General features: G+C 47.6%; 2 protein-coding genes across 7 annotated transcripts in view; one reads left to right on the top strand and one right to left on the bottom strand.

The window, feature by feature from the left end:
• Positions 1-22,297, top strand: part of PTTG1 (PTTG1 regulator of sister chromatid separation, securin) — a 241,843-nt gene that overhangs the window by 89,762 nt on the left and 129,784 nt on the right. The gene's annotated exons all lie outside the window — the stretch shown is intronic.
• Positions 1-22,297, bottom strand: part of CCNJL (cyclin J like) — a 61,802-nt gene that overhangs the window by 26,985 nt on the left and 12,520 nt on the right. For 3 of the 6 annotated variants that reach the window (XM_050794808.1, XM_050794807.1, XM_050794810.1), the window contains exon 3: positions 3,447-3,660. In XM_050794808.1, coding sequence (XP_050650765.1) covers positions 3,447-3,660 — 214 coding nt within the window. Of the gene's footprint in view, positions 1-3,446; positions 3,661-10,263; positions 10,644-16,543; positions 16,780-22,297 lie in introns of those variants that run through there. The other 3 variants (XM_050794811.1, XM_050794812.1, XM_050794813.1) reach the window with 3 other exon arrangements.

The following is a 22,297-nucleotide window of genomic DNA, read 5'->3' as shown; positions in this document are numbered from 1 at the left end:
GGTTGTATTTTTCTTCATTAAACACAAACAAACAAACAAAAAATACACAAAAAAACCACACACACAACCCCACACTACAAGTTGGGCAAGTTTCGTGGCCTCTCTGAACCTATAAAAGAGGCAGGTGACAGCACGACCGCATAGACTGGTCGTGAGGATCCATGTGATGTGTGTAAAGTGCCTGGCATGGGGTCCAGCATGTAGAAAGAGAACAGTAAGGAAGGAAGCCACAGCCGCTGTGATGCCAGTGATTCGGGGGCACTGCCAAAGCCAACTCACCTGAAGTCATGGGATTCCCGTGTTGTCAAATTATCCTTTTAATTAAAAAACAGGAACAACAAAAAGACTTTGCAGGAGGGGTGCTGCATAAGACGAAAGATTAGAGAAGAGGGAGGCTCAACTTCATTTACAGTATGGTGATCTCTATACTATATTTATAGTACAGTTCTATCCTGTGTTAAGACAGGAGACGCAAACAATGAACTCTGAGGGACAGAGAGTGTCTGCCACGCGTCCACCGTGGAATGACGAAATGCTCTCGCTTCTTCTGCCTTCTCCTGTGGCCTGCAGACACGGGCCCCTGGCTAAGCCCTGTTCGATGGGGCAGAAGGGGTTGTAGGTAGGTGAGAAGATCCCATCTCTGCTTCCTGTCTGTTTTGTTTTTTTTTTTTTTTTTTGAGATGGAGTTTCGCTCTTGTTGCCCAGCCTGGAGTACAGTGGTGCCATCTCGGCTCACTGCAACCTCCCCCTCCCGGGTTCAAGCGATTCTCCTGCCTCAGCCTCCTGAGTAGCTGGGATTATAGGTGCCCATCACGCCTGGCTAATTTTTTTTTTTTTTTTTTTGAGATGGAGTTTCGTTCTTGTTGCCCAAGCTGGAATGCAGTGGCGCGATCTCAACTCACCGCAACCTCTGCCTCCCTGGTTCAAACGATTCTCCTGCCTCAGCTTCCTGAGTGGGATTACAGGCATGCGCCACCATGCCCAGCTAATGTTGTATTTTTAGTAGAGATGGGGTTTCTCCATGTTGGTCAGGCTGGTTTCAAACTTCTGACCTCAGGTGATCCACCCAGCCTGGCTAATTTTTTTTGTATTTTTAGGAGAGACAAGGTTTCATCATGTTGGCTGGGCTGATCTCGAACTCATGACCTCAGGTGATCCACCTGCCTCTGCCTCCCAAGGTGTTGGGATTATAGGCGTGAGCCACCACGCCCGGCCTTCCTATCTATCTGGAAGCAGATTTAAAAACCTGAGATTGACAGGTGAGGGGGCAAGAACCCCAGCTCTTCTTATCTCAGAATTTTTGTACCAAATTAGCAGATCTCCAGACTTCGTGAGGCAAGGTGACGCCCCTCGTGGCCCACAATGGCCCGGGGAGAGGGGAGGAGTGAAGAATAGGATTTCAGGCTGTCATGGAAACTTTTCTTCCCTCTGGTCTCTGCAGCATACGGCAGGTGTCCTAAAAAATCGTTCCTGCTGCCCGAGGCTGTGCTGCCCTCAGACACGTGGGTGGGGGCGTCTGCCTCTCCGTCTGAAACACCCCCTCCCTCCGCCAAGGCGGCAGCAGCACAAAGGAGTCTCCAGTGTGTGCCTCACATCCCAGCTCCCCAGACAGACGCTCGGGGAGAGCTTCCATGGCCCCATGGAAATATACGTCCCCTGCCCCCAGCAGGCCTTGATGCAGCCCATAGATCACAGACAGCAGCAGGCCAAAGGCTGTGGCGTGAATTTCTCCTGTGCTGCTTGAAATATGATGCCCGGTGTGCCCTCCACTGCCGGAGGTGTTTCACAAGCCCCACAGATGAAAGGGAGCTGCACGTTGATTTGGGGCGCTGAGACAGGCTGGACACCCAGCAAGACTGGCTCCCATGTGTAACAAGGGAGTCCAGTCGGCCCAAGGTAGAGAAAAATCACCAAATGTGAGGCTGTGAGCCTAAAGCAGCCAATGGGATCATGAACAACAGCAGGTAAAAGATGCCAGCGTGGAGAATGAGACAGAATTCTGAAAACTCTAAATCTGTGCTTCTGGAACTGGGTGATCGTGCCCACGGGGTTTATGGCAGCCTGCCAAAAAGCAGACAAAGCCACAGAAGAAAGTGGGTGCCACAGTCCTGCAGCACCAAGCAGGATGAAGGATGGCGGGGCAGGGAGGGGAAATGAATAATGAAATAGGACAGAAACATATCTCAGAGGAGAATGTAAAATCTGACTGTCAAGGATAAAATACCAGATGTCAAAGAAATGTCCTAATTGTACCTGGCCACTTTGAGCCTGAGGCCTCTGGGGCATTCCATTCCTCTGCATTAGGGCAACCTAGAGAAGTGGAGAGGCCTGGCTCTTGAGGGACCCTTAGTACCATTAGTTTCATTGACTCCACAAATTATTTTTGAGGTCTTACTATGTGCCAAGCTCCTTTCCATCCCTGAAACCTGCTATCCATGGGGGTGGGGGGGTAGCTGTTAATTTAAAGCACATGACGCTGAGGGTCTGCATACTTGGGAGGCCTCACCTGCTGACGGCAGTGGGGGAAGGTTTTCACAGGGATATAGAGCCTGAGTGATATTTAACCAGAATCAGGTGGGCAGCGGGAAGGCAGGAGCAGCAATCCAGGCAGAGGGAACAGCATGTGCAAAGCTCTATGACAAGAAAGGACTTGGCCAGTGTGGCTGGAACCCAGGAAGTGATGAGGAGAAAGGCACAGGTCAAAGAGGCAGGGACTCAAGGGTTGGTCTTTATCCTGACTGCCAGTAAACCATGGGCTGACGTTAAATGGCAGGGTGGCATGGCAGAACTGTGTTTTAAGGAGATCATCCAAGTAGCAGCGAATTAACACAGTAATCCCTACCAAGGCAGACAGACAGATGGTCAAAGCTATGCTGTGTTTTTAGTGAGGCCTGTTTGGAAGGTGCAAACCCCAAGAGGGCTGTGCCCAGGCCTGGTGACCACACAATGGGTCCTGCTTAGGTCCAAATCAAGCAGCCACATTTCAAAACACCTCTAAGAACAGTGGTTGCTAGGGTTCCCCTCCTAGCACGTTTAGATCCCCCATACCAGGAAGCAGGAGACAGGAGGTTGAGGGCACAGGTTCTGGCACCATGCAGTTCTGGGCTCAAATCTTATCTGCCACATACTACCCAGGCAGCCCCAAACCGGCTTCTTCACCTCTCTGTGCTTCTGCAAAGTGGGGTACACTAACAGTATCTGTCTCCTAGGGCTACTGTGTGGATTAATTGAGACAAGCTGCTAACATCCTTATCACTTGGTCTGGTACATTATAGATGCTAAAAAATGTTGCATCTAAAAATGTTGATGCTAAAAAACACTCAGTGAAGGATGAACATATAAGATGTGCAAAGATCTTCAAAATGTAAAGTGATCTGGAAGCAGCCAGGCGCACTGAGGGGGAGGAGACCGCACAAGCGCGGAGGAAGACGTAGGTTTTCGCTTACTTGCAAGCAGGAGGCAGGAGACAGCCACGGTGTAGAGCTGCTTGGAGGTGCTGACATTGTAGCGATCCATGAAGTGGTCCAGCAGGTAGACGGCCAGGTGCCGGGCTGCAGGGCAGAGCTGGCAGTGGCTGCTCAGCAGGGTCAGGATGTCCACGAAGAACCGGCGGCTCTTCAGGAGTGGGGAGTGGGCTCGGAAGGTGGGCAGCTTCAGTTCCTGGAGGACAGGCGGGGCGGAGGGATGACGGTCAGGGCTGCCTCCCGAGAGTCTCGGTCGTCCCAGGAAGTGGGACCTTAGGGCCTGCCTGCTGACTGAATGCGAGGCAACGACTCCCTCCATACTCTTATTAAAGTTTTCCTGCAAGTCCCAGGATGGCAGCCCCTCCTGGGCTATCTCCCATCTGCTTTCACTAAGCACAGGCTCATAAAGTATCAGGGCCCTAGAGGATGACAGAGGAAGCCAGTCATTCCTTCCCAGGGGAAAGCTTTGCTATTTGAGATACACAAGGTCATAAAGGAATAAAGGCCTTGGGGTCTGAGGTCTAAGTCCAAATTCCTTTTTTCCCCCAGGGTCTGGTCTGAATTAACACATCCAAATTCTGATTCTACTACTCAGCCAAGTTGTGTGACCCTGGTCACCTGCCATCACCTTTGTTTCCTCCTCAAGAGCTGAGAGCTAAATTTAAAATGTATGCAAAATGCCTAGCACACCTGTGACCTCTCAGGATCCGCATCTAATTCTTTCTGAGGGTAGGATTACGAGGGATGGGTTTTTGAAAAAAATCAACCTAAAAAAGTTGTTGAAATAATGGTACAAGGAACTCCCAAATACCCTTCACCTCAATTCCCTAATTTTTCACATTTGCCTTCTTTCTCTCTACATGCATATACGTGTTTTTTCTAAAAGTAAGTTCAGATATCATGATACTTCCCACGCCCCCAGGAGGTGACTAGGTGACTTTTACTTCTACTTTGCAATTTACATACTGCCACATTACCTCATTTTATTTGTCTAACTCAAGAAAAACCAGTAAAAGATATCAAACCAACAAAGATTTTTACAACATAAAAATGTTCTTATATGCAGTATCTCTCATATTTACCATTTAATTAAAGTAGATTAGACACTGTTTTTTGTTTTTTTTTTTTTTCTTGTTTTGTTAGAGAGGAGTCTCCCCCTGTTACCCAGGCTGGAGTACAGTGATGCAATCACAGCTCACAGAGGCCTTGAACTTCTGGACTCAAGCAGTCCTCCCACCGTGGCCTCCCAAGTAGCTAGGACTACAGGCATGCACCACTGCACCCAGCTCATTGTTTCTGTATTTTTTGTAGAGACAGGGGTCTCATTGTGTTGCCTGTGATGGTCTCAAACTCCTGGCCTCAAGTGATCCCTCCCACCTTGGCCTCCTAAAGCGCTGGGATTATAGGCCTGAGCCATCACGCCCAGCCTAGACACTACTTGTTTAGGAAATGTCTTTGCAACATTTTGCCAAAGAAGGAAACTAAAAAGAAGTGACATAGAAGGAAAACAGGAAATAAGTTGGCAGAAAAGGAATGTGAAAGCTCACTTGTGGCAGGCTCACAAGGGGATGAGATTGAAACAAATTGGTGCTTCTCTTCTATAGAATACCTCTCTCTTAACCCTGTGGCTTACTCAACTAGCAGCAGATCCAGGACCAGAAAGGGATATCTGCTCAATCATTCATTCCTTCAAGAGCTATTCATTCATTCATTTCACTCAGTAAGTGAAATGTACGTTCTCTACACTGGGCGTTATCTAGGCACTGGGGATACAATCTGGAATAAGATAGATACAGACCTAAATGTAAGACTTACAACGATAAAACTCTCAGAATAAAACAGGAGGAAATCTTTATGGCCTTAGATTAGGCAATGGTTTCTTCGATATGACACTAAAACAAGATGCAATCAAGGGAAAAATACAGAAGTTGAATTTCAAAACTTAAAGTGTTTGTGCTTCCAAAGACACCATCCAGAAAGTAAAAAGACAATCTGCAAAATGGAGGAAAATATTTGAAAATCACTTGTTAATAAAAGACTGTATCCAGAACATATAAAGAACTCTTACAGTTCAACGATAAAAAGGCAAAACAACCCAATTTAAAAATGGGCAATGAACTGACCAGGCAGTTCTCCAAAGAAAGTGTAAAAATGACCAACACACACATGAAAAGGTGCCCAACATTACTAATCATTAGGGAAATGCAAATTAAAACCTCGGTAAGATACCACCTCACACTCATTAGAAAGGTTGTTGTAAAAAAAAATCAATACAAAACTGAAATGTATATACAAGTGCTGGATAGGGGCAAATGGGAACCCTCATATACTGCTGGTGGGTAAGTAAAATGGTACAGCCACTGTGGGAAACAGTCTGGAAACTCCTTAAAATGTTAAACGTAGGGTTCTCACATGACCCAGCCATTCCAGTCCTTGGTATATTATACCTAAGAGAAATGAAAACATACAGCCACACAAAGACTTGTATATAAATACTCACAGCAGCATCATTCCCAACAGTTCCCAAGTAGAAACAACGCAAACGCTTATCAACTGATGAATGGATAAACGAAATGTAATGTATCCATATAATAGAATATTACACGTTACAACAGGGATGAATCTTGAAAACATTATGTTAAGTGAAAAAAGCCAGTCGTAAAAGGCCACATATTATATAATTCCGTTTATATGAAATGTCCAGAATAGGCAAATCCATACAAACAGAAAGTAGATTAGTGGTTGCCAGAGGTTAGGAGTAACAGTTAATGGGAAATAACTGCTAATAGGTATATGGGGTTTCTTTTTGGAGTTATAAAGTTCTTCTGTCATTAGACAATGGTGATGGTTGTACAGCTCTGTGAATACACAAACAACTAAACTGCACATTTTAATTTTTTTAATTTTTAATGTTGTGGGTACATAGTAGGTGCATAGATTTGTGGGGTATAGGAGACGTTTTGATACAGGCATGCAATGTGAAGTAATCACATCATGGAGAATGGGGTATCCATCCCCGCAAGCATTTATCCTTTGTGTTACAAATAATCTAATCACACTCTTTTAGTTATTTTGAAATGTACAATTAAGATATTATTGACTATAGTCACCCCGTTGTGCAATAAAATAGTATGTCTTATTTCTTCTATTTTTTTTTGTACACATTAACCATCCCCACCTCCCCCACAACCCCCACTACCATTCCCAGACTGTGGTAACCATCCTTCTATTCTCTATGTCCATGAGTTCAATTGTTTTGATTTTTAGATTCCACAAATAAGTGAGAACATGTGAAGTTCGTCTTTCTGTGCCTAGTTATTTCACTTAATATAATGATCTCCAGTTCCATCCATGTTGCAAATGACAGGATCTCACTCTTTTTTTGTGGTTGAATAGTACCCCACTGTGTGAATGTACCACATTTTCTTTATCCATTTATCTGTTGATGGACATTTAGGTTGCTTAATTGCACATTAAAAAAACTAAATTTTGGCTAGGTGTAGTGGCTCACACCTATAATCCCAGCACTTTGGGAGGCTGAGGCGGGTGGATCGCTTGAGTTCAGGAGTTTGAGACTAGCCTGGGCAACATGGCAAAACCCCATTTCTACAAAAAATAAAAAAATTAGCCTGTGTGGTGGTGCGTGCCTGTAGTCCCAGCTACTTGGGAGGCTGAGGTGTGAGGATCATTTGAGCATAGGAAGAGGAGGTTGCAGTGACCTGAGATTATGTCACTGCACTCCAGCCTGGACGAAGGAGCCAGACCCTGTCTCAAAAAAAAAAAAAGAAAAAAAAGTGATTTTTATGATATGTGAATTATTATATCTCAATAAAGCTGCTATAAAAAAAAAAACAAGCCAGACGTATCACCCACAGTCATGGAGTCCATGGTCCAACAAGGGAGAGAAGTGGCAATCCAGCAACAAGACAGTTGCAGAATTCCAAACTGTGATGAACTAATACTGCAAAGGAAAGCCTCAGATGCTCTGGGAGGCTCCATCGTCTCTTGGGGGGAGGGAGGCCTGTGTCCTGAAAGTGAGGCTGGGTTTATATTTCACACTGATTACTTCTCCTCTGGCCTGATCCTCCAGAGAGCTCAGAGGCCAGGACTCAGCTATTTTCGCTGCCCTAGAGCTTTGCTCATGGAAGGCTCTCAAAGCCTGAATAAATTATTTCTTCTCCCTTATGTTTAATGAAGAAATTGAGTTTCAAAAAGTCCCTGAGTCCCTGGGCTTTATCTAACTAGCAACAGATCTGAATTAGAAGACTTTCAAAGTATCCCTTTTTTCAACTTTTTTTTTTTTAATTGCTTGGGTTTAACAGATAATTTTTTTTGTTGTTGTTGTTAAGTCATGGAGCTTGGCTGGGTGCTGTGGCTCACACCTGTAATCCCAGCACTTTGGGAGGCTGAGGCAGTTGGATCACCCGAGGTCAGGAGTTCAAGACCAGCCTAGGCAACATGGGAAACTCCCGTCTCTACTAAAAATATAAAAATTAGCTGGGTGTGGTGGCGTGTGTCTGTAATCCCAGCTACCCAGAAGGCTGAGGGAGGAGAATCACTTGAACCTGGTAGGGTGGGGGTTGCAGTGAGCTGAGATCATGCCACTGCACTCCAGCTTGGGTGACAGAGCAAGACTCCGTCTCTAAATAAATAAATAAATAAATAAATAAATAAATAAATAAAGAAGTCATGGGGAGCTCTTTTAGCCCCAGCTTAATTTCTTTAAGGAAAAGACCTGATGCGTTTGTGTATTCTTCATCTTCAAGGTTTGATGAATTTATGCGGCCACTATGGAGTTCAAACTCCTTGAGGGCAGGTCTGGGTCTCCTTTGCACATCACTGTTACTTCAGCACCCCAGTGTGATGAGAACAGCGTTAAGTGCCTAATAACTAGTTGTTGAAGGAAAGAAGGGGTAGGGAGGGAGAGGCAGTAAAGAAAGCAAGGAAAGAATTGCAGTGGTAGATACAGAAGGTCCTGGCCTACAGAGGCAAGTCGTGACCAGCTCTATAGAGTAGCAAGTCTGTGGGAACTTCAAAGAAGACACATTGAGCCAAGTTGTACAATTTACCTGTTGAAGATGCAGGAAAGGTAAGCATCTCACTAGCAGAAACAACACCTGCAAAGCCACACAAGTATCCCATCTGGGGAACAGTCAGCCAGGCAGGGTGTGCCTGGACACAGGCTGGAAACGTGGGCAGTGGCCCAGCTTTCATGCCCTATTAAGAAAACTGCCTTGCCCTACTCTGAGGGCAACAGAAACTGAAGGGATTAGAGCAGGGCACTGGCCTGGTCTGAGCAGCCTTGCATAGAGATCTTTTGGCCAGCTTCTTCCCAGGGTAAGGCCAGACAGCTGGGAGCAGCAGCCAGTGTGGGGCTGCAGCTCCCCTCAACAGTGTTCCCACCTTCCAGCAGCTCCCACCAGATTGCAGGCTACGTGGGTATTTCCTCTAAACACAGGGCTCTAAGCTCAGGGTCATGACAAGAAGCAGCCACAGTCACAGATCCTTGGTGTCTGGTGGGCTGCAGCTGCCGGAAATTAGCCTTAGCCAAGTGACCTTTGGCCAGGCCACGCTGCCTTCATCAGTGCAGTCCAAAGCCCCAAAACACAAGTCAGATAGGCAACGTCTTGACCTCCCTTCCCACGCAACTGGCCAAGCGCAAAGCCTTCTAGATTTTCCCTTGAGCCAAGTGAGACAAGAGAGCTCAAGGCAACACAAAGAACGTCTTTCCTGTACGTGCTCCTGGAAAAAGGGTCCTTCGCCTTGAGCAGATTCTCGAAGAAAGACACTGGTGCATAAAAGAAAAAGTTATGGACCAGGTGCGGTGGCTCATGCCTGTAATCCAAGCACTGCGGGAGGCCAAGGTGGGCGGATCGCTTGAGGCCAGGAGTTCAAGACCAGCCTGGCCATCATGGCAAAACCCCGTCTCTACTAAAAATACAAAAATTAGCTAGGCGTGGCAGTGCACACCTGTGGTCCCAGTTATACGGGAGGCTGAGGCACGAGAATCACTTGAACCTGGGAAGCAGAGGTTGCAGTGAGCCAATACTGTACCACTGCACTCCAGCCTGGGTGACAGGGTGAGACTCTGTCTTAAAAAAAAAAAGGCAAAGAAAAAAACAGGAAAAGTTATGGACCACTGGAATGCACAGCAACACATGTCAAGAAGGGGTTAGTAGGTACAGCGTGCTGGAAGGGGCTGGTCTCAAGAGGGCAGGATTTTGAAGTTAGAACACTGGCTCCCTGGGATGCTCTTTCTCCCCATGTCTGTTTGTCCCTCAAATACTGATTTAAATGTCACTTCCTAAGGCTTCTCTGACCTCTCCATCATTCCAAATCAGGTTCCCCTTACTCTCTTAGTAGTCTCTTTTTTGTGGTCAAAAATTTACTTATTTATGTAGCTGGCACAGATGCAGACATTCAATAAATATGTGTTGAATAAAAAAGAATAAATAGAGTCACTCCCTGTACCAACCACCTCACCTCCCGCCCCCACATACCGGGGATTAGCTTGATACCTACAGAGTGTGAGGTCAGGCAGTTCTGGGTCGGAATCTAATTCCACTATTGACTTAACCTTGGGCATGTGAACTGACCCTCAGTGTCCTTATCTGAGAAATGGGGGTCACGCTGTCGTAAATGTAGAGTACTTGGCGATAACAGCAAGCCTAGTGGCCCTTCCTCTTCCCTCAAGCTGGGGAATCAAGTCTCAGAGAAGTTGAATTGATCTACCTCTGTCAAAGGCTCTTTGGGCTTTCAAAGAAACCTGCTTTGAGAAATGTGTAACAAGGCTTCCTACCTTAGAGCTGAGGCGCCTCCATCAGTGTGTCCTCTGCAGAGCCCCCAAACCAAGCAGAATTAGCAGCTCTGAGCCTCAGCTTGTTCTCCTCACTGGGAAAAGGGAGATTCTTTGGCATAGAAATAACAACATAGGACTGCAGCATGCCTATCCTGTTTAGTTTGAGAATCCAACTGATCACTTCGCTAACCCAATTACAGGGTGCGGGGAAGGCATTCATTACAAGGGCTTTGCTCTAAGGGACTGCATTCCTCCCCAGGCACTCTTGACCTAAGTCCACTTGAAGGCCGCAGCAGCGCACTGCAGGAAGCCAGCCCCTCTGCTGAGTGGCCTGGATTCCAGAAACAAAAGAGCAGCCTGCCCTAGGGCGGCTTCTAAAGCTCTCCCCAGATTAGGCGGGCGCTTGGCAGGCACTCAGCAATCAGGCAGGCGCTGGGCGGGCAGGAACCCGGCCAGGCACGGTGACCTTCCCCTCAGCATGCCTGGCAGGGCCACAGGCGGCGTGAGTGTGGGCAGCAGAAAGGCTGGGGGAGGCTGGAGAAGAAGGGGGCTGAGGTGGGAGGGGAGGGAAGGGCAGAGGCGTCCTGATCACTTTCCCTCCCCAGCTGTTGGCCCTTGATCACCTGACTCCCAGAAGCCCATCTGCCGCAGGAGTAGCTAGAGACGAACAGGTGGAGGCACGGACAGATGGCCGTGGTGGAGTTCCGGGAAAAAGAATTCCACCTTACAAAAACCCCTGCTTTTGTCATCACAGTCCTTTATTATTATCATTATTTAACATAATAGCTATGGGCTAGCAAAAACTAAGAAAGAGATAACATCAAAATATTACAGCAGCTACAGAGGGGAGATTGGGGTGGGCACTGAGATCTTGCATGATTTTCACGATCATGCTTTTCAAAAGCCTGAATTTTTCAAAAATGCTCAATGCATAACCACTTTATTACTTCAGTTACTATGTGTTCAGTTTGGAAACAAACAAAAAGACTAGACATCCACTGTATGAAGGCCCAGCTCAAAATTTATCCCCAAGGATTTCCTAGCAACCCCACATCATCCCTTTAACAAAATCAGCCCTGTCATAGTAACTCCCCACGCCCAGTAAGTGTCCCACTTCATCTCCCTACAATGCAAAGCCCCTTTCAGAGGAATTTGCCATTTTTTTCCTTTCTTTTTATTTTTACTAATTATGAATTATATGTTCACTGATGAATCTTAAAAAGAATAACCAACATCATTCATAATCCCTCACTTAGAAGGATTCAGAGAGAAGTACTACTAGGTTCTACCTGGATTCTTCAGATAGTTCTTTGTGCAAACTCGCATAAAATGCCATAGCAATCTACAACTGCTCCCCACTCCCCACTCAGAGAGCATGGGGAACAATGTTTGCAATGGCTGCCTAGTTTTTCACTGTAAGGTTGTGCCATGACGTCATCAAATCCAGATTTGGGGCATGCAGGCTGTTTCTCTTCCTTAGGGTCCCTGTTCAGACCATTCCTCAGAGGCCATCCCTGATCTCCCTCCTACCCAGCAGCCTCCTGTGGACTTCCCACCGCCAACAGTCACAGCACATTGAAGTGTGTTTAGGAACTGTCCCCTGCCCCCCACAGAAGGGGGTCTCCGTGAGGGAGGGAGCTGCTTTTCTCTCCTGCCCTTGGCCATACCCTTGGTCCCTGGCACAGAGTAAGGGCTAATGCGTAGCGGTTGGCTGAGTGAATGGATGTCTGAATAAATGGAGAGTGTTTTGAGGAATTTTCCCTCTGCCTGTGGCCCTCTATGCCCTCCCTTCCCCTCGGGGCTCCCTTATCCACCCTGGCTTCCCTCTTTAGGGTAACCCATGGTGGGGGTCACTGCCCCCCGCAAGTGGGAAGCCCCAATGTGACATGTGAGCCAGCATTTCTGAGACCAGAGGAGCCATTCTGGGGGAAGAAGAGGTAGCTGCCCCTTTAGAAACCACTCTCCTCGCTGCCCAAGAGTTTTGCCTGGGGGTTCTCAAGCAGAAAGAGGATTATCTGAGAGGGAAAGTGCCCTGGGAAAGGCTAAGGACTCATGAATCGCAGCCCATCTAAAACCCCAAACTGAGCTACACAAGAGAAACAGAGAGGCAGCAGGGCTGCCTGGACAGGTCTCTGAAGATTCCAGGCAAGTGTCTGGTCCTCGGCTGCTCTTCCTAACCCCTGTCCCCAGGTGCTGACCTTGGCAGAGTGGCAAACACTTCCCGTACCTGTGCTAGGCTTAGAAGTGCCCAAGAGTGCAGGTGAGGCCAGGTGAAATGCAGTCACTCAAGACCCTGGGCCCACAGCCAGATGTGCAGGGCAGAGACTGTCCCCAAGGGACCCACACCTCTCACTGCTGCATAGCCGGGGAGGGGAGGGGGAGGAGAAAATTCAGCACGTGCTCTTCATATGCAGACTTTGAAGGCATTTTGAGGCTAACCTCAGAGGGGTTAGAAGGTGACATGTACTATGAAAGTTCCGCCAAGCACCCCTGGTTTCTTCTATTAGGGGAGGAAATGAAGTCCTCAGTTTAACCTTTAGTGTCCTGCACTGCATTATTTTCTTCTAATTGCCTTGAGGTTTTACTTCTCATTATTAATCTACTCTTCCTTCAGATCTCAGCTTAAAAGTCACTTTTTTTTTTTTGAGACAAGAGTCTTGCTCTGTTGCCCAGGCTGGAGTACAGTGGCACGATCTCAGTTCACTGCAACCTCCACCTCCCGGGTTCAAGCGATTCTCCTGCCTCAGCTTCCCAAGTAGCTGGGATTACAGGTGCGCACCACCACACCCAGCTAATTTTTGTAATTTTTAGTAGAGACGGGGTTTTCACCATGTTGGCCAGGCTGGTCTCGAACTCCTGACCTCAACTGATCCGCCCGCCTTGGCCTCCCAAAGTGCTGAGATTATAGACGTGAGCTACCGTGCCTGGCCTAAAAGTCACTTCTGAAAAAGGTGTTTCAGGCTCATGCTTCTGTGAGATGCTCCCCAAGCACTGAGGACTTTTTATCTACTCATTCATTCGCTCTTACTGTCCTCCTGCCTGCTAGACTATAACCACCATGAGGGCAGGGACTGGGCTTGTCTTGTCCAGCTCTGTGACCTCAATACCTGATACAAAAGGAACACTTGATAATTACCAAAACCTCCAGATTTCAGGAATGGCAAATACTTGAACAGGTAAGAAAAAAAATTATTTGTTCCTGGTCTTAGGTTGTATAAACCTATTTATCATAATGAGCAATTCCCAGTACTCATGAAGACCAGTGAGGAGGCACAAGAAACGGGGCGGGGGCTGGGTGCGGTGACTCACACCAGTAATGGCAACACTCTGGGAGGCTGAGACAGGAGGATCGCTTGAGGAGACCAGCCTGGGCAACACAGAAACACCCCGTCTTTACAAAAAAAAGAAAGAAAGAAACTGAGGGAGTTGGATTCCAGCAGAAAGAGAAAGCTCTGTCCTTGCTTTGGGGTGACATGTGCCTCAGTCCACCCAAAACCAACAGTGGGTTTCCACGGAGGAAGCGCGTCAGTGTTTATGGAGAAGTGGAAGCTTCAAAAATTAGAAACTATGCATCTAGCAGTCATTTTGCAAAGGCAATGTTTCCCAATGTGTGTTCTGTGGCACACCAGTCCCAAGTTATGCTCCCTGAGCAAAAGGGTTCTGTGGGCCACAGTTTGGCGAACCATTGCATACTACATTGCTCCCTAAAGGAAGCCTATAGCCCAGTAGAGGTCCTGAAACATTTGTTCGGCAAAAAAACTAATATAACTTTGGAAAACTCTAGGTTGAATTTATCCACAGGACATTCCTCCTGCCCTCCTCCTTCTTGAGGGGCAGAGTAACAATATCCCAGAAAGCTGACTCTGGGAAAAGGTGCTTGAGGGTACTGGCTGCGGGGCATTGGTATGCTGGAGAAAACGAAACTCCGCTGCATCCACGAGACGAGACTCGCAAAAATCCCTGGCATGATGCCTAATCATCTGATGATTCTAAGCCTAGACATTTACTGAAAAGCTTGCTGAGATTAAGAACCACATCTTTCACCTGCAGAAATGCCCCGGTAAGAACGTGCACATGGCCATGGCATCAGGAGCCTAGGAGAGGCTTACAAAAAGCACATGTCAGCTCACAGAAGCCCCAGGCAGCCAAGTGCCGGGTGTCCTGCCTTGGGAGGTCCAGGCGCCCATCTCTTATATATTATGTATATAATATAGTGACTTCCCAGGGATGGGGAACCAGCAGGTTGTTTAAGGAGGGGTGAACTGGCCCAACTTGGAAATGGAGCAGGTCAAACTCCCATGCTGATCACTACTGGGATCACACCTCTGAATAGTCACTGCACTCAAGCCCGGGCATCACAGTAAGACCCCTGTCTCTTTACAAAACAAAACAAAACAAAACAAAAACGCTAAACTGCTTCCGCCTTGGAAACCCTCTGTTGCTACTTGGTAGACCGAGGCATGTGCCATCCTAGGGCAGGAAGGACACAGTCTTCTCTTTCCCCTGAAATTGAGCTCCTCCAGCTTCTCATACCTTCCCGCAAGTCTTCATGAGTATTTGGAATTGCTCATTATGATGAATAGTTTTACAGAGCCTTTTGAGAAGTACAGATATATCTACATATACAGATAGATATACATTAAAAATATATAACTTGAGGCCAAGCATGGTGGCTCATGCTTATAATTCCAGCACTTTGGGAGATTGAGGTGGGAGGATCACTTGAGGCCAGGAGTGAAACCCTGTCTCTACTACAAATACAAAAAAATTAGCTGGGCATGGTGGTGCACGCCTGCAATCTCAGCCTCAGCTACTCCGGAGGCTGAAATAAGAGAATTGCTTGAACCTGGGAGGTGGAGGTTAGAGTGAGCTACATTCCAGCCTGGGTGACAGACTGAGACTCCATCTAGAAAACAATAATAATAATAATGTTTTATTTAACCAATAATACTTAATCACTATAGGAATTTTAGAAAATACAGAGGAGCACAAAGAAAATTAAAGTCTCTAGCAATTCCACCAGCAGGAAAACAACGGGAGTACGTACACATGTCGGCATAACCACGTCCAGTCCTGTTTCTCTGTGGGCACGCATGCCCACTTTTCTCTCTCTCATGGGACTATCTTCTCCCTTACAACTAGAATCTAAATGCTGTGTGCATTTGCTATGTCCCCACGCCCACCCTCCGAGGTGGAACCAGCACTAGCCTTAGTAGCCAGGAAACTGAGGCACAGAAGTATAACTGCCAAGGCCACACTGCAGGTGAGTGGTAAATCCTGGGCTTGCACATCAGAGGAGCTGGCCAGGGCTTGGGGTATGACACTACTTGGAGGGTGACAACCACTTCGTAAACAGCTCAAGGTGCAGTAAAGTACGGCTGAGCTGCTCTCAAACATCAGCCACCCAAAAGAAACCACTCTGCTCTCCTCCTCCAATCTCCCTACCACGCCTATCCCCACTGCTGCCAACAAGAGCCCGGGCTTCCAGGTCTTGGGCTGGGACAACAGCTAGCGGGGTCTTGTCTAAGAACAAAGAGCTGCAGAGAGGTGAAGAAACACCATGTGTAACCAAGGTGACCAACAGGAAGTGGAGACTTGCAAATGTAAAGGGGCAAAGAAAGGGGGAGAAAGGCTGGCTCTTCAGAGGCCTCAGTACATAGCATGACCTGAGAGGCCCAGCAAGGTGGGAGGCTCACCCTCCTTCCTCTCTCTGCCCCGATTGCTTCATAAGACTCAAGGAGGCATTTTCCGTAAAGCATCAACATCTCTGTGGGAACACGATTTCAACATTCTTGAGAGGTTGGCCCATGTCACATGAGGCCAATAATGCCTGTAACGGGACGTCCCCTCCTGCTGAAGTCCAGCCTGTAGCTTCCTTCCAGCAGAGTGAAAGGTAACCCAGGCACCACATCCGCAGCCGGCGTCTGTACTACTCCTGGGCAGATGGCAGGCGGGCCAGCTCCAAGCACACCTCCTCATTCCCGGGAGCCAGAGCCACTGCCCTTCCAGGCATACTCTGTACCGGGCCCGGCCACAGCTGCTAGGGCATCCACAGTGACCACACACATGCCTGCGCAACCCTCACTGGCGCCCCCCCCATCCAACCCATGGCTCTGGGGCCTCCAAACACCCCCACAGACCTGACCCCCCATCCAATCCACGGCTCTGGGGCCTCCAAACACCCCCACAGACAACATTCATGGCCTTTTTAAAAGACACCACACCCCCCAACTGAATTCTTTACTTCTGCCGGTTTCCTACAGGACCGCATCCCCCATACCTTCTGGAGCGGAGGACTGGGGTGCCCCTCATCCTCCCACGCCCTCTGTTATCCGGGGAAAGAGGTCCCGACGTGCCCCTCCATGCTGGTTCTCTGTCACAGGTCCAATTCTTGGATCTCTCCGCTTTCCTCCTGGATCACTCTGTGGAGTGGCTCCAAAGCTCTTCCCTCCACACCTCCAGCTCCTGTCCCCGATTTCCAGATTCCTTTTGTGGATTCTCCTGGGAGCTTCGACCCTAATGAGAAGCCCAAAACGGGACAGTAGGGTGACTGCACCACTACCCCCTCACTGAGACTTTACTTCCCTACCCATCTACTATCCAAGGTTTCTCAAACGGGTTGCCAGTTGACCACATGCATTCGAATGCCCTGGGGACCTATTTAAAAAGGGGGTTCCCCCCTGTATTGGGATGAATAGTGTTTCCCTGACAACTCTTGTCTACTCGAAACCTCAGAATACGACCTTATTTGAAAATAGTCGGCCTGGTGCAGTGGCTCACACCTGTAATCCCAGCACTTTGGGAGGCTGAGGAGGGCGGTTCACAAGGTCAAGAGATCGAGAACATCCTGGCCAACACGGTGAAACCCTGTCTCTACTAAAAATGCAAAAATTAGCTGGGCGTGATGGTGCGCGCCTGTAGTCCCAGCTACTCAGGAGGCTGAGGCAGGAGATCTCTTGAACTCGGGAGGCGGAGGTTGCAGTGAGCCGAGATCGTGCCACCGCACTCCAGCTTGGCCACAGAGCGATCTGTCTCAAATAAATAAGAGTCCTTACAGATGCAATCAAGTTAAAACGAGGTCATATTAGATCAGGATGGGTGCTAATCCAGTGTCTTATGTTCTTATAGGAAGAGCAAACAGAGACAGAGACACACAGAGGGAAGACGAGGTGAAGACAGACAAGGAGGATAAGGCCTTGTGAAGATGGAGGCGGAAACTGGAATGATGTGGCTACAAGCCAAGGAAGACCACAGATAAAATGCCAGCTGCCGCCAAATGCTAGAAGAGCAAGGAAGGATCTTCCCCTAGAGCCTTCAGAGGGAGCTGTGGCCTGCTGACCTCCTGATGTCAGACTTGTGGTCTCCACAACTGTGAGAGAATAAAGCCCAAAGTGTGTGGCACATAGTCACAGCAGCCCTAGGGACCTGACACAACCTCTATTTCCTGTCTCACCAAATCAGAATTCCTGGGGATGGAGCTGAGTATCTATCTATGCTTTACGAGTTCTCCACTTGAGCCTGATGCTCAACTATAAGCTCCATGACACAATTTTTGTTCATCCCCAATTGTGTACACAACTTTTGTTCATCCCTTACGTGGTGGTTGGCACAGTGTGTAGCACGCAGTTGGCTGCTAAAAACAGTGTGTTAAATGCAGGAATAAACATGCACAGATATTCAAGAACCACCAGTGCCTTGGTCAGTACATTTAGCTCATCCTTTTTCTTTCTGAAGCAACTTTAGTAATTAAACCAGATAACACACACAAGGCATTTAACAGTTGCTGGCCCTCTGCAGGTGCCCAGTGAACATCAATTCCCTTCACTTAGTGGGCAGTGGGAGTCCCTCAATTGACAGTTTCCAGAAGGGGAAACAAGAATAATGTTTACTATGAAAAAGGTTGAACAAGCTCAGCTAAGGAAAGTTACTTTGTTCCAACTAGCAAGAAACTTGAAATCTTCCCCGCTTTTGGTTCGCTGGTCCTTTTGACCCTATTGTCTAAAACCTGTCAAGTCCCCTCACTTCCTCCCCTAAGTTCAGCTGCCATCGCTTCGGGGCGGCTGCAATAACTGTAATAACTAGTCTCCGAGGCCAGGGTGCATTTCCAGGGAGCTGGCCCTCCCCTCCCCTCCCCACCCTTCTCATTGCCCTCCATGGGTTCTCAGGATAAGGTTCAAACATCTAGGAAGACCCACATCCTCAAAGCCAGTGTTTCTGGCGCATCCCCTAGTCCTCCCCGCAACTGACCAGGCCACCCCTTGCAGGCCACTAATGCTTGACTCTCACCAGCTGCCCTGGACCCTGCAGAGAGATGAACTTCACACCTGTCTCTGCCTAGCAAACTTCTACTCATCCTTCAAACCCAAATCAAACAGCACCTCCTTCTTGAAGCTTTTTAAGACTTCTTTGGGCAATTGGACCTGTCTTTGGTATAGAAGTAGGTGTGAGCTTTGGAGCCAGGTTGTCTACTAGCTGTGTGGTAGACAACAGCTAGCAGGGCTTGGGTAAGTTACGTAACTCTCTAAACTTTGCATGTCCCATCTGTAAAATGGGGATCATTATGGGCCCTACTGGAAGGAGTTTCCTGAGGACTTAGCTAATGGAGGCGATCTCAAGCTTTCAGCACACGGTAAGCACCCATTAAAACTGGACTATCATTACTAACATTAAATGGCTATATGGCCATTAACATATGGCTGTAAGTGGTGTGATGTGACTATATCTTCAGCTATGCTAAGGGCCTCAGGGCAGGGTTTGGGTCATGGTTTCTCCTGGTAGAGCCTCCCACAGGTCTTGCAGGTTACACATGAGGCTTGCTAAATGACCACTGGATAAAGAGGCTGCTTCTGTGGGCACTGTGTGACAACGAAGCCAAGGAGATGGCCCCAGGAAATCAGCCAGAGCGCTGCCTTCCCCACAGCTGAGGCCAGCAAAGCCCACCAGCGACTGCCTGGCTTCTTCCTTCCTAACCAGAATGCTGAATCCCCTCTTCCTGAAACACGGCTCTGGGGAGGTCCTGGATACCTGGGAAGATGTCCCTAGTGGTCTGACAAAAATTCCTGCAGAAACCACTTCATAGCCAATCTTAAAAGTAACCATGGCTGGGTGCAGTGGTTCACGCCTGTAATCCCAACACTTTGGGAGGCCGAGGTGGGAGGACTGCTTGAGCCTAAGAGTTTGAGACCAACCTGGCAACACAGTGAGATCTTGTCTCTATTAAAAAAAGAGAGAAATGAACCCTGAAGTATTAAGGGATAATGTGGCATTAGTTTTGCAACTTGGGTGAAGAAAGAAATATAAACAGAGAAAAAGAATGATAGGACAAATGTGTTAAAATGTTCACAAAACTGCATATTATGCTTGCAAATCTTCTCTGAGTTTGAAATGATTTCAAAACCAAAAGTTAACACAAAAGGAGAGACTAAAGAGAAATGTCAACGCCAAGTCAACAGCTTTGCTCTACTAACCCCCACCTTCTCACCTAGCTTGGTGGCTGCCCAGGGTGTCAGCGCTGCTTGAGGGGAAGTCCATATTACACCATCACCAACTTGGAGGCTGCATTGCAAGTCCTCTGCTTCATGTGTGCCTTATCTAAGTTCAGGTGGGGACAGCAGATCCACAAAATATTAAGGCTTTAACTACCTTGCTTAAAAGGGGGACTCTGGTCAAATACTTAACCCCTCAGATGCCATTTTTCTACTAGTATATGGTGGAGTTACTGGTAGACGTGCTACCTACCCCACAAGACTATGTTGAGGCCGGGCATGGTGGTGTGCACCTGTAATCCCAGCTACTCAGAAGTCTAAGGCACGAGAATCGCTTGAATCCAGGAGGCAGAGGTTGCAGTGAGATTGCATCGCTGCACTCCAGTGTGGGCAACAGAGACTGTTAACACACACACACACAAAAAAAGACGGTTTCAACAGTGAAGTCCAGGAAGGCAATTTGTGGGCTGCAGAGCACAGCCTTCAGTCAGATAAGGTGTCAGTGATGAGCACATCCTGATGGAGGGACTCTTAGGCAACACACACTCTGCTGAGAGCTGGAGAGATCCAGCGCCTGCTCCCCTGGGCCTGCAGTCTGGAGAGGGAGCTAGCTTTACATCAGATAGGTGCCGAAATAGGTGTATAATTACAAATTGTGCTAAGTGCTGAAGGAATCACCAAGGGTGCTCTGAGAACAAACAAAGGGCCCAGCCTGTCCTTGTCTGGGAGTCAAGGATGGCTTCTCTTGAGGAAGTGATGCTTGAGTCTACAGCTAGAAAACAGGTAGGTTAAAGCACATTATAATCCCACAGGAGTAGGGAAGTGTATAAACCGATCTGTTAACAAGGAATTCAAGTTAAATGACTGCGTGAGGAGGTAATAGGTCAAATCCAGAATACAGGACATTTATCTGGACAAATGAAACTGTTTTCTCTGAAAATCAATGGCATGAAAAAAATATTTTCAGGCAGGGGAGGGGACCATTGGAAAATAAAAGACTTGAGAATATTTTTGTATTCTGTATTTATTTATTTATTCATTTGTTTATTTGTTTTTTGAGACAGAGTCTTGGTCTGTCGCCCAGGCTAGAGTGTAGTGGCATAAACACGGCTCACCGCAGCCCGGACCTCCCATGCTCAAGCAATCCTCCCACCACAGCCTTCCAAGTAGTTGGGATTACAGGTGTGTGTCACCACGCCTAGCTAATTTATTAATTTTTTTTTTTTTTTTTTGAGACTGAGTTTCACTTTTGTTGCCCAGGCTGGAGCGCAATGGCGCGACCTCGGCTCACTGCAACCTCTGCCTCCTGGGTTCAAGCGATTCTCCTGCCTCAGCCTCCCGAGTAACTGGGATTACAGGCACCTGCCACCAGGCCCAGCTAATTTTGTTTGTATTTTTAGTACAGACAGGGTTTCACTATGTTGGCCAGGCTGGACTGGAATTCCTGACCTCAGGTGATCCACCCACCTCCCAAAGTGCTGGGATTACAGGCATGAGCCACCGCGCCCGGCCAATCTTTAAATTTTTTGTGGAGACAGGGGCTTGCCATGTTGCTCAGGCTGGTCTCAAACTCTTGAGCTCAAGTGATCCAACCGCCTCGGCCTCCCAAAATGCTGGGATTATAGGAGTGATCCACCACACCCAGCTTAAGAGACATTAAAAAAAATGTAAGTATGGACTTTATCTGAATTATGATGTGAACAAACCAACTACAAAATCCATTTCCAAGACAACAGAGAAATGGACAACAGAAGATATTGATGAAATATTGGTAATTATTTTAGTGTGAAAATGGCATAGTTGTTAAAAAAAAAAAAAGCCCTTATCTGGTAGTGCCATTTATGGGTAAAATGACACACTGTCTGGGGAACAGATGAAACAGGTGAGGAAGCTGGGTGGAGGGTATGTGAGGACTCATTCTACTGTTCTCTCCACATTTGTGTATCTTTTTAAATTTCCATAATAAAAAGTTAAGGAAAAAACAATAGTTCACTCCAAAGAGTCAGAAGTGCTCTGAATTGCTTGGATTTTTTTTTTTTTTTTACTATAATCAGAAAAGTCCATTGCACACCAACGCTGTCTACTATGTCGCATCTAATGACTGCACCATATTTTCATGCATGGATGGACCACAGTGTGGCCAATTTCCTTCTGATGCCATTGAAGTTCTCTAAAACTTTCCCTTACAATAACTGAATCTATCCAATTCCCGATGCTTCTGTTCTGAATGACCTCCTCTCCTTCCTCCTCGTGTCCCCCCAACCCTTCCACCCAAATCACGTGATGACCACTTCCAGACTTAGCAGTTGGTGGCATGGCGTGGGTATCCCTATTACAAGAATGCCCAGGGCCTAGAACCATCTGCTCCAGGGACCTACAAGGCACTCAGTGCCTCAGGATGATTCAAATTCTGCCTCTGAAGGATCCAGTTACCAGGGGCAGCACACACTGCAATGCACGGGCTAAGAGGGAGCTGGAGGAGTTTTCCAGCCGGGTCACCTTAACAGCCCTCATCCAGCCCTTGATGCAGGTCTCAGGCCAGTTCTGGG

This window comes from Macaca thibetana, chromosome 6 (genome assembly GCF_024542745.1).
Source record: "Macaca thibetana thibetana isolate TM-01 chromosome 6, ASM2454274v1, whole genome shotgun sequence".
NCBI lineage: Eukaryota > Metazoa > Chordata > Mammalia > Primates > Cercopithecidae > Macaca > Macaca thibetana.
Note: the sequence above shows the minus strand (reverse complement) of the source record. Positions and strands in the feature narration are given on the sequence as shown.